The sequence below is a fragment of the Protomyctophum parallelum genome (assembly GCF_964188405.1).
Source record: "Protomyctophum parallelum genome assembly, chromosome: 14".
Classification (NCBI taxonomy): domain Eukaryota; kingdom Metazoa; phylum Chordata; class Actinopteri; order Myctophiformes; family Myctophidae; genus Protomyctophum; species Protomyctophum parallelum.
This window is the reverse complement of record NC_139709.1, coordinates 22,250,407-22,266,120: the sequence shown is the minus strand read 5'-3', so window position 1 is coordinate 22,266,120 and position 15,714 is coordinate 22,250,407. Positions and strand designations below refer to the sequence as shown.

Here is a 15,714-nt window from a genome sequence, read left to right as displayed (position 1 = left end):
TTTTTGCAAATCAATGTCTTAAATGGCAATAGAGACTTTGTTATTAATTTTTTCCAAAGTTTATTGAGATGCATCGAGTGCACTACAGAGAATGACACAGCTAGCCCTGGTCCAGGGCTTACAGCGAGTCTCTCTCTGACAGAGAGAGACTCGCTGTAAGCCCTGGACCAGGGCTAGATACAGCTAGCCGTGAGAGAAATTTCAGACTTCTAAATGACTACACTCAAGCCGTTGGCTGTTTAGCGCTATGTGATTAAATATTTGTAACTTATATTGCCATTGAAAAAAAATGCTGCTGTGACGATGATGATGATGAAGAATATCCGTCTTTATATAATTGGCTCAGTTATCAAACCATGACATTGATGTCAGAAGCTCAAACACTGATTCAGATTGTAAGTGTAGTGCAATTCTTAAGACAAAGCCAGAGTTTGCAAACTAAAGTAGCATAAACACAACACCAGCAACAAACGTCCCGAGGTATTTTCTTTCTCCCCGAGTTCTGTCGGTAAGGCTCATGGCTTTTTTCACATGATAGCGCAGCTGATTCCAGGCATCACATTAGGGGTAAAAAGGTACCACGTGTATATAGCAATAATAACAATTACTATTATTATTATTATTATTACAAGCTTCCTGTTCCAGGAATTGCCTTCCTGTTATATACATACTTTTGTGCATATACATTCATACTCTCTCTCTCACACACACACACACACACACACACACACACACACACACACACACGTGCGAATGAAGTATTTATATGTGTGAATGAAGTATGTATGTATGTACAAGTGAAGTATGTATGTATGTGCAAGTGAAGTATTTATATATGTGCGAATGCAGTATGTATGTATGTATGTATGTATGTACGTACGTACAAGTGAAGTATGTATGTATGTGCAAGTGAAGTATGTATGTATGTGCAAATGAAGTATGTATGTATGTTCAAGTGAAGTATGTATGTATGTATGTGCAAGTGAAGTATTTATATATGTGCGAATGCAGTATGTATGTATACAAGTGAAGTATGTATGTATGTGCAAGTGAAGTACCTAAATGTATGTATGTGCAAGTGAAGTATGCATGTATGTGTATGTGAGATATGCATGTATGTGCAAGTGAAGTACCAATATATGTATGTGCAAGAGACGTATACATGTATGTGCGAGTTGACTATGCATTTATGGCCTAAACGGCTTCCCATAGAGAATACTTTGGCTACTTATTAGTAAGTATAGTAGCCTTGGAACCAACGGTTCCCCTGCAGCCCATGTTCCGTTTCTGTATAGCATGAAGCAGCTTGATGTAGAAGCACATCCCCTGGCCATGATGTGTAGAAGTACACCCCCTGGACATGACGCAGACAGGGACCTATCCCCAATCCAACCCTTGATTCCATGCAAGCAGGAAGGCATTGGGTTGGGTACCTTTTTTATAGACTTTGGTGATATGACTCAGCCGGGGATTGAACCCTGGCCTCCAGTCTCAGAACGGACAATCTAACCACAATACTGAACAGGACACTGAACTATGGCTACTTTCATGTAGGCCTGCATGGGTATCAGAAAAGCAATGCTTTTAACAAATAAAAAACACCCTTTCGTGCTATTCAGATTAGAATGACATAATGTTTATAGATGATAATTTGGAAAGAAAGGTTGTTTTTATATTTGGCTTGAGTATTTCCATTCATACAATAGTTTCTCAGCAGTTACAGTGCAGTGTGAAGCTTGAGGAGAGATCTGAATGAAACGACCTGGACTGTACCATTACATTTTATGGGGGGGGGGGGGGGGAGACTACTAAAGTAACTAATATTCTAAGTAAGTATCTGTTAAATGAAAATGTATACCATACGACCGTGTTGTACAGTACAGTTATTACATAAATGTGACGTTGCATTTTGTCAAATGTTTAACCACATCCTGACTCCTATATGCATATCTCAAGGGGAAAAGCCCCGTGTCTGACGGTAGGTTGGATCTGCCCCAGATCGGACAGCCCTTTAAAGTCTGTGTGCACTTCCTAGATGAAGTGAAGTAGAGCTTCGTCGCACGGGCCGTGCACAGTCTGACACGGCACGGCACGGCACGGGACGGCAAGGAACGGAATGGAATGACAATCTTTTCCACTTAGAACAATTTAGCCCCAAGTTATGTTGAGAGCACACGCTTGGAGTTTGGGACGTTTTCTCAAAGCCAAATCAATGCGTTTTTCTTGTCATCAAAGTCTATTGTTGTACTACTGGCGTATAGCCCACAGTACGTGGCGTCTCCGATCGTACTAAAATACGTCTATTCTTTTTTTCTCCTTTTTTGTGTGCAAAAGAACGACGGCTCTGCATTGAAACGCTGGAGGACAACGAATCTTGGAAATATTATCTTGTTTAGTTCTTTATTTTTTATAACGGAATGTTTAATCCTCCCGAAGTTTTATTCTCCTACGTCGAAATGGATCAAGCAGCCCCAGGTAGGACTATAGTCAGAGTCTGCAGCCATTGTCTGGTGAGCTGTGTGTGCACCGTGCAACAAGACAAAATAACTAAATGTGTGTTGTTGTTTTTGCTTTCAAACATTTATTTTTCTTATTTTTGCATGATCACATTTAATGTAATGTGGTTGACACGTGCCATAATGTTGCACAGGTGTGTGTATAACGGGGTTATAACAGCCTGCCTGGGTCTTTTGCCGGTGGTGGCATTGCATTGCCCAGGCATGCATAGCGCAATTCACTTGCCGATTACGTAATACCCTTCAGGACGAAGGAAGGCGCAGTGGTCTTGAGAGCCGAATTTATACTCCAGTCGTACGGCGGTGTCGCTCGCCGAAAAAAGGAGGAAAAAAAGAACAGATCTGCAAACTAACAACGCGTCTCATCGCGACGTGTTGTTAGCTTGTAGATCTGTTCTTTTTCCTCTCTTTTTCCTCCCCTGGACGAGCGACACTCTTGTACGATCGGACTAAACCACACGATTCGATTCGAAGCTTTGCGCTGTTTCTTTGTGCCGTCATCATATCTGTGACTGTGTGTGAAACTTATGGGAAACAACAGACAGTGCATCTTTTCTTTCTTACACAACAATCGAGTCTAACATCATGACTTCGAGCTAGTATTCGAAATAACGCTGCTCTTTTGCGTAGACGGTTGTTAATTAGTGTTGGGGAGTTGCATTAATACGATGCCGCAATGAAACGACTGCTTTGTTCTCCGCTTGCCTGCAGCCGACCCGACCGTGGCTCATTTGCTTTGAAAGTAGGCTACAGGCAAAACTGGACCAGACAGCCCTGTGTCTCATGACTTAAATCTGATATTTTATCACATTTATGTGCAGTTGACATCGACAACTTCGCCATTTTCATACAACGTAAACGCAAGAGAAATATTAACAGGCCCATTATAATATAGCTATACCAACATGTCTTTACGAGGCATTCCTCTTTCTTCACCATTTTCATGCAACAATGTAGGCTGACATGCATTTTTATTAGGCTATAAATATATAACGTTTAATGTGTCTTGACCATTTTCACCGTAGCCTAAATCTCTTCACAACTAGCACAGTGCATGCATTTGAGATAGTAATGTCCCTTCACGATTCCTCTTCACAAATGTCATGCATGTTTCATAACAGTCAATGCATTGAGAATATTATAACATCTTCATTCAGCACTTGGATAGGGGGTCTTGGACTGGTATTGTAATGTCCAATATATTAGGATAGCCTAGTTGTCCGATTTCGCCATATACCATTGGCCATATACCATTTATGATGAATTGAACATGGTGGACCCTATTGTAAACAAGTGTATAATGCTTTATGGTGTGGTCCACAGTTAACAGTTTTGTATTGAGTTGTGCTTGAAATGTAGGTACTGTAATCTGTTAATAAATATTTCAATCAAACCACCAGTCCAGGACCTATGTGAGATATAGCTATTGGCCATATGGCCTGCTGTATGTTCTTCAAAGCACCCACAGTAAAAGTGGACTAGGCCTACTGTAGGCCTACTGTACTGTATGATTGATCCTAGAAAAAAGTTGTGATCCCGACCCAGCCAGCAGTATTATGGCTCTTTTCTGTGTCCAGGTGCGAGCAGCTTTCATGTGCATGTGGGTTTTGGCCCCCGGTGTGGTTTTCTTTGGGCAGCACTCAGGAAGGATAGGTGTGCAGATGGAATTTTTTTGCTGAGTTTAGTAGTCCGCTGGCTTTCGTTTTATGCGCTTCCACGGTGCCGTTGCACCTGCCTTTTGTTTATTTTAAGGTCAGAAAAAAGGAAAGAGCGGACGGACGGAGAAACCCACATTTTCTCCTCTCTGAGGCTGCTCCTGTGTTCTGCTAACGGCCCCATGAAAGGCACTTTTGTCCTGCAGTGAAATATATCGGCCCTCTCACCTCCTCTTGATGCGGTTTGGCCCCTTTCATTTTTGGAAAACGCCAAAGCCCGATTCATCCCGCTTTATTATGCTTCCTCGTACGACGGTGTCACGTACCCATAACAATATAGTTTGTAGATCAGATATATTTTCTTCGGCGTGTGACACCGTCATACGATGGGAGCATAGGCCTACATTATAATACTGATACTCTGTGGTGGTACGACGGTGTCGCTTGCCGGCTAGAAGTGGTTTGCTTAGTGGTTGAAGCATATTCTAGGGATAGGCTACGTCTTTTGGAGTCAGCACTTTTTGTTTTACTTGGAGTCAGCACTTTTAGTTGTGTTTTAAAGGTTAATTGAAAAACTATGAGGATTTTGGAATTGTGAGTTGAGTTATGACTGAGGATATATATTTTTTAAATGAGGGGACTAAATGTGTTTTTCAAAAGCTTAGAGGGATTTATAATGTGATATTTATATATTGAAATAGACTATTAAGTAACTCTTGCATGTTTGCCACCGAATCAACTATAGCTAATTCATATGCAATAGAGTTACTGTATAGGCCTACTGTCACAGCTAGCTGCACTTGACTGATACAGTACATACATGCATGATCTTGATAATGATTTGGTCAGTGACATCAGTTGGAGACATGCCCGGGCTTGTCAGGAGATTGTGACAAGCCTCATCAAGCAAGGGGTGTGTGTGTGTGTGTGTGTGTGTGTGTGTGTGTGTGTGTGTGTATGCACATGGGCTCCTGAGAAAGCAAAGGGATGGAATAGAACACACACACACACACACACACACACATGTGTAAGGGCTCATGTTTGCGGAACTTCACTTGAGCAATCTCAAGCAGATCAATATATTTCAGTTAAGGGTGGACCTCTTTCTTAGAAACGGCCATAATGATCCTTTTGCCTTTCTTTCCTTATCTCTCTTCCACCTCTCCTGCTTTCCCTATCTCTAAACCTCAGCTCTCCCTCCTCGGTCAACAAAGACAGTGTCTTCCAACATGAACAACAACTGCCTTCCTCCACCCGTGTATTCACTGCAGGACGCCGAGTGGTACTGGGGAGATATAACCAGGTAAGGAATCTAACCACACCAGTCTTCCTCGACAAACAGTGGCGGCCGCTGCTGACTCAGTGTTTGCCTTTGTTTTGTTTCGTCGGGTTATCTCGCCAGTGGTCTGTGTTTGATTTGTAACAGCCTTTTGTTATTTTTACCTTTAAAGGGATGAAGTCAACGAGAAGCTCCGCGACACGCCTGATGGCTCATTCCTGGTACGTGACGCCTCCACGAAGACGCAAGGGGATTTCACGCTGACATTGCGGTAAGCCTGACAGAGGCAGATGGAACCGGGTTCTCTAGGTACCACACAGCTCAACCATTGACCAATGGCAATTAATATATACTTATTCTTGTGTTAACGCATAATGTTAGATTCTAATACTTATCCGCCTATAATGTCCAAAATAGGGACATCAGGTTGAAAGTTGTTAAGTGTCTATCTCACTTGCCGTTGCATGAACTCTCGTGTTTTTTCACCTTCTCAGGAAAGATGGGCACAACAAGCTCATTAAGATTTACCACCGCGAGAACAAGTATGGCTTCTCCGACCCACTGACGTTTGGCTCTGTGGTGGAGCTCATCTGGCACTACCAGCATCATCCCTTGGTGGAGTACAACGCCACACTAGACCTGATGCTCACCCACCCTGTTTCACGCTTCCGACAGGTTAGTAAATATAAACATGCAACAAACAAAAGAAATAACATCAATATGAATTTAAGCAAAAAGAGGGACTAACACAATTTCGATAGGTGAGATTGAATGGGGTGTTTTTGTTTTTGTCAGGATGAACTGGTGAAGGAGGACAGTGTCGATGTCGCAGGGCGTAAACTGAAGGAGTACCACTGTCAGTATCAAGATAAATCAAAGGAGTTTGACCGTCTTTATGAAGCCTTCACAAAGACCTCACAGGTAAACAAAAATAAAATCTTCCATTAGCTCTGTTTTGGAGATGCCGAATCCTAGCATGTTAATTAGATCTATATTAATTATATGAGAGCATGTCAAGAGAATGTCCATGCTAACGTACCGTAAAATTGTCAAGGTGAAGAGTGGGGAGATCTCTGATGGTTATTCATTGTGACGCAGGAGATTCAGATGAAGAGAACAGCAATTGAGGCATTCAACGAGACAATGATGATCTTTGAGGAGCAGTGTCGTGAGCAGGAGCGTTACGGAGAGGAGTTTGAGAGGAACAATCAATCTGAGGGAGCAGAGAAGGACCTCGAGAGGTACTTGTTTCTGTCACGCTCCACGTTAATTTCCCCATCTAATTGTAGACACATTTTAAAAAGTAGTTCAATCGAGGGACATGTGCAACTAGACATAATTCTACCACGTCGCCAAGAGTTAAACCCGTACCCTAACCCCTATGGTGACCTCTGCTCTTTAACCCCCTCCTTTAGTTTCCTGATTAACTACGAGAAGCTGAAGTGTCGTCTTGGGGAGATCTATGACAGTAAAGTCCATCTGGAGGAGGACCTGAGGTCCCAGGTAGAGGACTACAGAGAGACGGACAGGAAGATAAACAGCCTGCGTCCTGACCTCATGGAGCTACGTAACATCAGAGACCAATATCTCAAGTGAGTCCTGCCAGCAAGATATGATGTGGGATTGGAAGATAATGCTCAGGAAGATTCAAAGATTAAAAAAGTTTTATTGTCGGATAGAAAATCATTTTAGGTTAAGGGGCTCATAAAAACATACACCCACGAATGACGCAAATGCAATTACATTAAAACAGACAATTTATTTTAATATCCGAGACTTCCTGTCTTGGTGTTTGTGGTAATTATCTGTTCATAATATTATAAGCTCATAAAAAGAGTTTAGAGTTATATTCCTTTAAAACTTACAATGTTCTTCCTTTCCCTTTGTAATTTTATTGGATTTCAGCTGGCTGAATCACAAAGGCGTACGGCAGAAACGCATAAATGACTGGTTGGGGATACCACACGACAGTCTAGATGAGTAAGTCATCACTTAATACCATCTACTGTAGAAGTCACAACCAAAGTGTGTCATTGCAAATGGAATACGAAATCATTTAAAAGCTTTTTTTTTCAAGAATATCCTGGTTGTCTTTGCAGCACCTACGTGCTGAAGGGAGATGAGGAGAAGCTGCCGCATCACGACGAGGCAAGCTGGTTTGTCGGTGAACTGAGCCGAACACAGGCAGAGGAGATGCTCCAGGGAAAAGCTTGTGGAACCTTCTTGATCCGTGAGAGCAGCAAACAGGGATGCTACGCCTGCTCTGTTGTGTGAGTAGTAGAGTTGAACAAATTGTGTTAATTTGATTAATGAGCTGATAGACATTTCATGGCTGGCCTTCTTAAAGTCGAGATTAAATGAAAAATGACAGCTAAATTACATGCCTGGTCATATTGTTTTTCAGAAACCTGTTTTGAGAAACGTCCTCGGGTCTTAATGGGTTAATAATAATTTATGCCAAATAAAATACAAAAATGAAACTTCTTTGTAGTCATACTGTATGCTAAAGTGCAATCATGTTTTCTTATTCAGGCCAATCAATCACTTTCAACCTGGTGTCCTTATTTTGGGCAGTCACTATAGGCAACAATTGGCAAATTGCACATTTTCAAGCTCACAACCTGTGGCTATGCGACATTTTGTGAGCTTGTAGATTGGCTTTTTCCGCACAAGAACTTTATACGTATGGGTTAAAGTGGTTAAAAACGCTGACACTAACTTTTTGTTTTTTCTTTTCAGTGTGAAGGACGAAGTTAAGCATTGTATGATTTATAGCACGCCACATGGATATGGCTTCGCAGAGCCATACGACGTTCACTGCTCGCTGAAAGACGTCGTCCTGCATTATCGGCTGAACTCCCTAGCACAACACAACGAAGCCCTGGACGTACGACTGTCGCACCCAGTACACGCCAGCGTCCCGGCAACCTCCTTGCACCAGCGTGCAGAGGAACACAAACTCTTACAGACTCAAAAACACACAGCGGGGCTCCCGCCAGCTGCTCCAGAAATGTAGTCAAGACAAGACGGACAGACAAAAGGACATGTTTACTGTATCCTACGAGCGCTACTGCATCGATGGGGCATTGTCGGTCGGCTGAGAGGAATGTGTGAAATTTGCACTAGAGTGATTCCAGCGGGGTTTTGTGAATGTGATTTCACAAGATTGAAGCAGGGACCAGAACTTGAATGTCAGCTTGAATTTCTTTCCTTTTTATTTTCCTCCATTCAATGAGACGGTCTTCTTACGAGATATTTTTTACTCCATAAACCATTTGTTTTAATGGACGTCTTCGCAACGGGGATGTTAAAAACTAAACACACATGAAAATATGCTGACTCATGTCGGGTGCTACGCTTTCTTTTGACTTCCACTTTTTACATTTGGATGGCTCAAAAGTACTGACATCGCTGACATCGTTGCAGATGACCCCACCCCGTCCTTGGCCCTGGATAGATTATATTAGATTGTGAGAAATTTGAATGTGTCATGTATATATTGGGTTGCTGAAGAATTTGTGTGTTCATGAGATAAAATGGTGCTGTAAAGAACATGATTCTGTCATACAGGTTTGACAGACTAAACCATTTTGGGGGCAAAAAGGCCACACGTGAACACGTGTATGGCTGTGGTGGCGCTTGGCCACATTGCCACTTTCTTCACAGTCACACACAGTGGATTATTATGTAGCATTAACATCCTGTAGAATACCATTGTGAAAGCATACTCAATATACCCATTGACCAAAGCACTTTTTAGTGAACAAAAGTACATCCCTGTTTCGACCCTTAACCACTTTAATCCTGACGTCACTATTTTGGGCATGTCATTATAGAAAAAACAACATTATTTTTTAAATAGCAAAAATGGTCGATCTACAAAGCTCACAACGTTGTGAGCTTGTAAATCAGCTATTGGCGTTATTCGTCATATGACGAAGCATATAGGGCTCAAGTGGTTAATTATGTTTGGGTGAAGAGGGGCAATTTGTGTACACCTGCTGATGTGCTGATCAAACCATAATCTGAAGTACTGTACTGTATGGTATATTCTGTTACTCAAAGAAGTATAAGCTTTTTGTATTCTATATATATTTTTTCTATAAACAGGCCACAGAAGATGAAAGCTTGAAGAAAGTGCAATCCAACAGTATTTCTTTTGTTGCAGCGTTTGATGATTATGATGATGGTGGTGGTGGTTGACGGTGATGCTGTTATGAGAGGTTGACATTCGCCACAAAAATGCACTCTCTTTGGTGGCGTCGGTATGATGTGACCTCTTAAGCCTAATTTTATACTTTGTCGCTCGACGGTGGCAACCGTAGAACATAACTGATTTTCAAGCGAAGAATCGCTTGACAACCAAGTTATTTTTGCCGATCTACACCATCGTGCAGCAAAGTAAGAAAGAGGCTTCCTGTTTGTGTGAACTGCCAGAGGTCCGGGAGTATCCTGCCTCCATTACTTGAACTGTGGCATTGCTCGAGCTATGAATGTTTTTCATGACATGCAGCCTACATAGCTTAACCACATGAACCCTAGCGTCCCTATTCTGGCCATATCATAATTGGTGAACATTCGGCAAAAAAAAAGCAGATCTGCAAGCTCATAAATCGACACATTGTGAGCTTGTAGATCTGCTATTTTCACTATTTGACGTACAACAAAGTATATAGGGTTTAGGTGGTTAAGAGGAAATGAATCCATGTTGATCTTGGCACATTCTTCAAGTTTGAGGACAATAGATACTCTGTATGGAGAAACTGTAAAACTCGCTTTTGTGGTTGTTTGACGGAAGGTGTTTTAACCTCTCTTATGAAAAACTCCACTAGAGGATTGAGGAAACTCCTTGGGTGAAGCTAAGCAATGTGAGATTCTGACCTTTTCTTGCCGAAAGACAATAAACTGATGAGGGTTTTGTCAACTTAATAGTATGTGTTTCCGGGTTGTTGTTTTTTAATATGAGCTATGTATTGCGCACAGCCAGTTTTGGCTTGTGTAAAACATTGTCCGAGTACGTTACTTATGTGCAACACGTTTTACAAAAAATATTTCGTGGGCTGTCCCCCCCTCGATTAATTGTTTGAATGGTCGACAGTTGAATAGGCATTTCTTTAGTCGACGGCAGCACTAGAAGTTAACTCAATTTAATTTAGACCAAATTATTTCTAGCTACAGAGCACTGAAATGCAAGCTTATTAATGCACGGGAATAAAAACAATATACTGTATAAAGTATATTGTATACAAATTCACTTATCACATTATACTCTCAGCCAATTAAGAGTTAGATGACAATGTATTGATATTGTGATATGATACTAGACATTGTCTGGGATCTTTGGATGTAACAATATGGCACAAGTATTGTTTTTGTTGTCCTGTTGTCGGTAAATTGTACTTCTGATGCCATTTTATTATTTGCCTTACCTACTTAGGTTAGGCATAATATCTTTGTTTGTGTGTAAGGACCAATAGTCCTTACTCAAAATAGCTAAAAAGTATTTAGTGCAAAATATTGGTGATTCTTTTCCATATTGCCCAGCCGTAGATGACAAGACATAATTACACTGATTACAATGGGAGGCAACTGATCATGCGTGAGTGCACAGATAATTTTAGACAAAGCTGGAGAACTAATCACTACCAGATAACTAACCCATATTAAAATTGTGTGCGATGAGGCCGCTGTCATCCAGTGGGCTTAGCTTTGGGTTGGTGGTGATAATCCTGTCGATGAGATGAGCCGAGTGAGTGCTCCCAGACTCATACTGTGGACAGATGGCAGAGAAAGGAATTGAGAAGGATAACAGCTGGACAGAACATCACAAACTTGGTTTGACACCATTGGTCCGATAATGAAAAGTTTCTATTGTATTCTATAATGCAAAAATAATATGTAACCATCCCATATACAACATGCAGCAGCTCACATTTACTTCGGTTCTTGCCCACTAACGTCATTCAAAAAACATTGGTCTGTTCTATTGTTACACAACTTTTATGTTTTTACGATGTGGCTCAGCAGGAGTCTAGCTGAGGGTCTGCACGTGTGTCTGTCTGTCTTTGTGTCTGGAGATAATCTCGCAAACCACTGGACCGATCAGCGACAGATTTCCTCTGCATACTGCCAGTAGGCCACAGATATTTTATACTTTAAAAAATATATATTTAAGCGGGATCTCAACTCGGAGCTATCGTGAAGGGTGAGGTTCCAAACGGGGCTATAGTCAAATGACAGTGTCAAATAACATAACATAAAGTTGAAAAAGAATACAAGATTTCTAATGGAATTACACAGTTGAATGAACAGCAGGCCGATAACTTTCATATGGAACCAGATTGTGACACTTTTTTCTAATAAATGACTGACATGATCTATGCTGGCCACATGAAGTCCAAGATCCACAAAACACTACTTTCTGGCTTTGACAGCACATCCAAACAGAAAAGTCCTAATCTGATTGCATTAAACTACGTTAAACTCACTTTGCCACTCGATTTTACATTCACTTTATGCATGTGCATATCCTTTATAGGGTCCACCGCCTGTTTTCGACCAGCACCTGCCCCTCTAGACCAGAAATCACACAGCCTGGGCCAGGCTAGCATTAGATTAGACCATGGCTATGAGAGTGTACAAATGGAACTAAAATTTACCCGTTTTCTACCAGGGATTGGAGAGGAGGAAGGGGCGGCGCTCAGGTCGGTGAAACAATACCCTTTATAGGGTCCACCGCCTGTTTTCGACCAGCACCTGCCCCTCTAGACCAGAAATCACACAGCCTGGGCCAGGCTAGCATTAGATTAGAGTAGACCATGGATATGAGAGTGTACAAATGGAACCAAATGGACCTGTAAAGGTCTTGGTTCCGTTTGTACACTCTGAGTTACGGACCAGTAAGTGTTCTTTTTGTTCCAATCTATCTATCATTTAGCTGGAGACCCCCTGGGCCCTCGACCCCCTCGAGAACCCCTGGGAATCCCCGGGACCCCACTTTGAGAACCACTGTTCTACTAACAATTGTTGTTGAAAATCTGTAATTTTTTACAAAGAAGTGTGTTATAAATTAGTCTTAACACAACCATCACATAAGGTCAGCTCTAGGGCAGGGATTAATGAAGTGCGGAAAGGGATGTTCTACAGAACAGTCTCAGGATTACCCCTCTAAACTGTGTCAGCAGAGAGTGTCCGCCCACAGCATGCATCATGCATGCATGCTTGGATGGACCAGATGTATTGGAGATAGGACAGACTGTACTGGCACTGAGTCACCCTCGGGCTGTGTGTGTGTGTGTGTGTGTGTGTGTGAGAGAGAGATAATGGGGGATGGAGACGGAGACCAACATGTAGCCTAGACAAAAAGGAGAGAGAGGGGGCTCTTGGATGTTCATACTCCAAACTCTTGCACAGAGGCTGTCAACAAAAGGGAGACAGCCCAATTGGCTGAAGAGAACAGTCTGGAAAGGTCACACATTAGACCTGCACCGCAATTCATTCACTTTTAACACTAAAACCACCTTAACCCTTGCTGAGCATTGAGTGTTAAAGTACGGTAATTAAAATGTGCTTTTTTCTTTTCCACAAATAGCAGATGTATGTTGATGATACAAGCTATTTTCACTATTTGTGGCACACTTGCATATCTTGCTGAATCCAAAAGCTCTTTAGCTCAAACCCATCTCAGCTTGGAAGGAACCTGCAACCGTTCTACAGCTCTCTCTGTGCCCTCAAGTAAAGTTGTAACGTGCAAAGCGCGCGCACACACACACACACACACACACACACACACACACACGCACACGCGCACACGCACACGCACACGCACGCACACACACACAATAAGTCACTCATTTATATTCATAGACATTTCCTTGCCGTTATTCTGTCTCTCCAATTCAAATAACTACGAGCTAGGGGCGGTGAGGGATAAATTACCTTTATAGTCACGCCTAAAATACCCCATCAACTGTCTCCCACCACACATCCATGTCTCCCAGGCTTTGGAAAATGAGGTTTTCGCTTTCAGTTTTGACGCAGCCAATCACATCCCACCTTCCCTCTGTCTCCATCTGCCTCCACTCTCTTCACACTAGCCGGCCAGCCAATAGGATGGCGTGGACTCGTCCTCCCTCATCCAATCATCAAGCAGTTGCTATGTTGGAGGCAGAATTATCTTCGAGGGATTCTCTCTCTCTCTCTCCACCCCTTTTACTAGCTCACATGTCATAGTAAAGCCGTGTGTGTGTGTGTGTGTGTGTGTGTGTGTGTGTGTGTGTGTGTGTGTGTGTGTGTGTGTGTGTGTGTGTGTGTATGTGTGTGTGTGTGTGTCGTGTGTGGGGTAGGCGCACAAGAGAAACTGTTCCTCATGATTCTGTTGCCTGCCAAGCAACATAATTTTCTTGGAGGCCAACAGTTAAGACATGAACATTATGCTTTCAGCTACAGCTTCATGGTGTCCATATCTAAAGACACTTTTTGGATACCAGTACGGCGGTACCTCCCTTAGTATAGCACCACAGCGAGTATATTTATTATTGGTTATATATTACCTATATATTTAGGCCACATTCCCATTGTCAAATAGTTTCGTTTTTGTTGGACTAGTCAGCAGATCATACCCATTTTTGGTTGATTACTGGAAGTGCATCATGTCTACAGTCTCAGATGTCGTTACTGGGTGATGTTAAGCTGATCAATACAAATTTTAACAAAGAGTATTTTGTGTCACTCGCCTGTACAACTGTTATTAGTTGTCCATGTACATCTAAGAAAGTCTGTGTACTTGAACTTGAGATACAGTGTACTTGATATGTGATAGTACTGCATGCATTGTACTTTATAGATACGAGAGAAATCTTTTAGTTAGCGCCAGTAAGGTCAGCCTTGCTGCCTTGTCATTATCATGTCACGTTTCTATGTATCATATCTTGTTGTCACGTCACTATGATCCAGCACTATATATGTTCCCTGTTTGTGTAATAAACTTTAAAAACCTTTAGCGTGATACTGTCTCATGTCGCGTTATTGTTTCTCCCGGGCCCGCCGCCGCAGCCGCCCTACCAAAGGATGAAAGGAATACTTCAACTGGATTATCATCACACACCACCCAGCCTGCACACACTACCAGCCTGTCAGAACCAGACCGAGGGTCCGGTTCATGAAGAAGATTATTCTGGTAAATTGGAAATCTGAAAAGTCACCGTTACAGAGACACTGGACAATGAGACAATGAACTTTCATCATACTATACTCCAGAAAGAATACTGTACAATGTAAGGAGAAAACCTGCTACTTATGAAAATATCTGGGTTAGGTTTTTTGAGGTTCTACCTTCAATATCTCCTCTGGGTTGATCTACTGTAAATTGTTGTTGTCAAAGGACAATACAGAGTAATGCAAGCTGTGTGGTTTACCTTTCTGGTGCAGGGGTGTGGGGGGGTCTTTATTTTTTCTAGTTTTGTTTTTAGTGTGGTTTGTCTTGTTTGAAAAAAAAGAGAGATTCTGTAAAGTGATGTGATAATGTGTACATTGTCAAACAAATCTAAAAGAATCTAAAAAAAGGAATAGTGATCAGGTCATGAAAACCCTGGAAAATAAACCATACATTTTCTATACCTGTAACCTGGAATGGTTATAGGAAATACGGAGTTCTAAACATTTTAAACATATCAGATGAAAATTTAAGCAATTTATTTACCCCAAAATTGTCAAGTAAAAAGGCTGCTTTTAGCGACAAAGTTTAGCGACAAACTGCCTGTTTACTTCAGTCATACTTAATAATTTCGTAGTCGTGGAAGATTCATCCAGAAAACTGCATTGGCGTGTTGGTGTGCAGTTGATTCTACATATTGTCTTTATATAGATGTCCTGGAATAAAGTTTATAGATGTCATTGTCTCCACCAGGCCGAAGGCATGGGGAGAGAGTATGGTTGCACTCCGTCTAACGGACAGACACATGGACACAGTGTCCGTCCGTTAACAGCTAATCTCCGGCACCGTTAACACAGTCGATGCCAAACTTCGCACACACACTCCTAGGATGCCAACGACGAACCTTTGCTCCAATTATTCGGCCTGTTATAGCACCACCATTAGGCAGATTTACAATTGTTTACCTATAACTGCACCGATCTGCGTGAAACGTTGCATGCACACTCCCTAGAGGCCAAGGAAAAACCTTGGCCTTGCACTTTCAATTAAAAAATTCTGAATGTATTAATTTGAAATCTAATTGATGGACCACTCCATACATACATGTGT

General features: G+C 41.9%; 1 protein-coding gene across 1 annotated transcript; it reads left to right on the top strand.

The window, feature by feature from the left end:
- The first annotated feature begins 2,056 nt into the window (after positions 1–2,056).
- Positions 2,057–10,384, top strand: LOC310871013 (phosphatidylinositol 3-kinase regulatory subunit gamma-like). Its single transcript, XM_083782444.1, has 10 exons — positions 2,057–2,475; positions 5,363–5,474; positions 5,623–5,721; positions 5,945–6,125; positions 6,246–6,371; positions 6,549–6,691; positions 6,866–7,042; positions 7,356–7,430; positions 7,550–7,720; positions 8,190–10,384. Exons 1-10 carry the CDS (start codon positions 2,418–2,420, stop codon positions 8,464–8,466), a joined length of 1,419 nt encoding a protein of 472 aa, XP_083638570.1. The 5' UTR covers positions 2,057–2,417; the 3' UTR covers positions 8,467–10,384.
- The last annotated feature ends 5,330 nt before the right edge of the window (positions 10,385–15,714 follow it).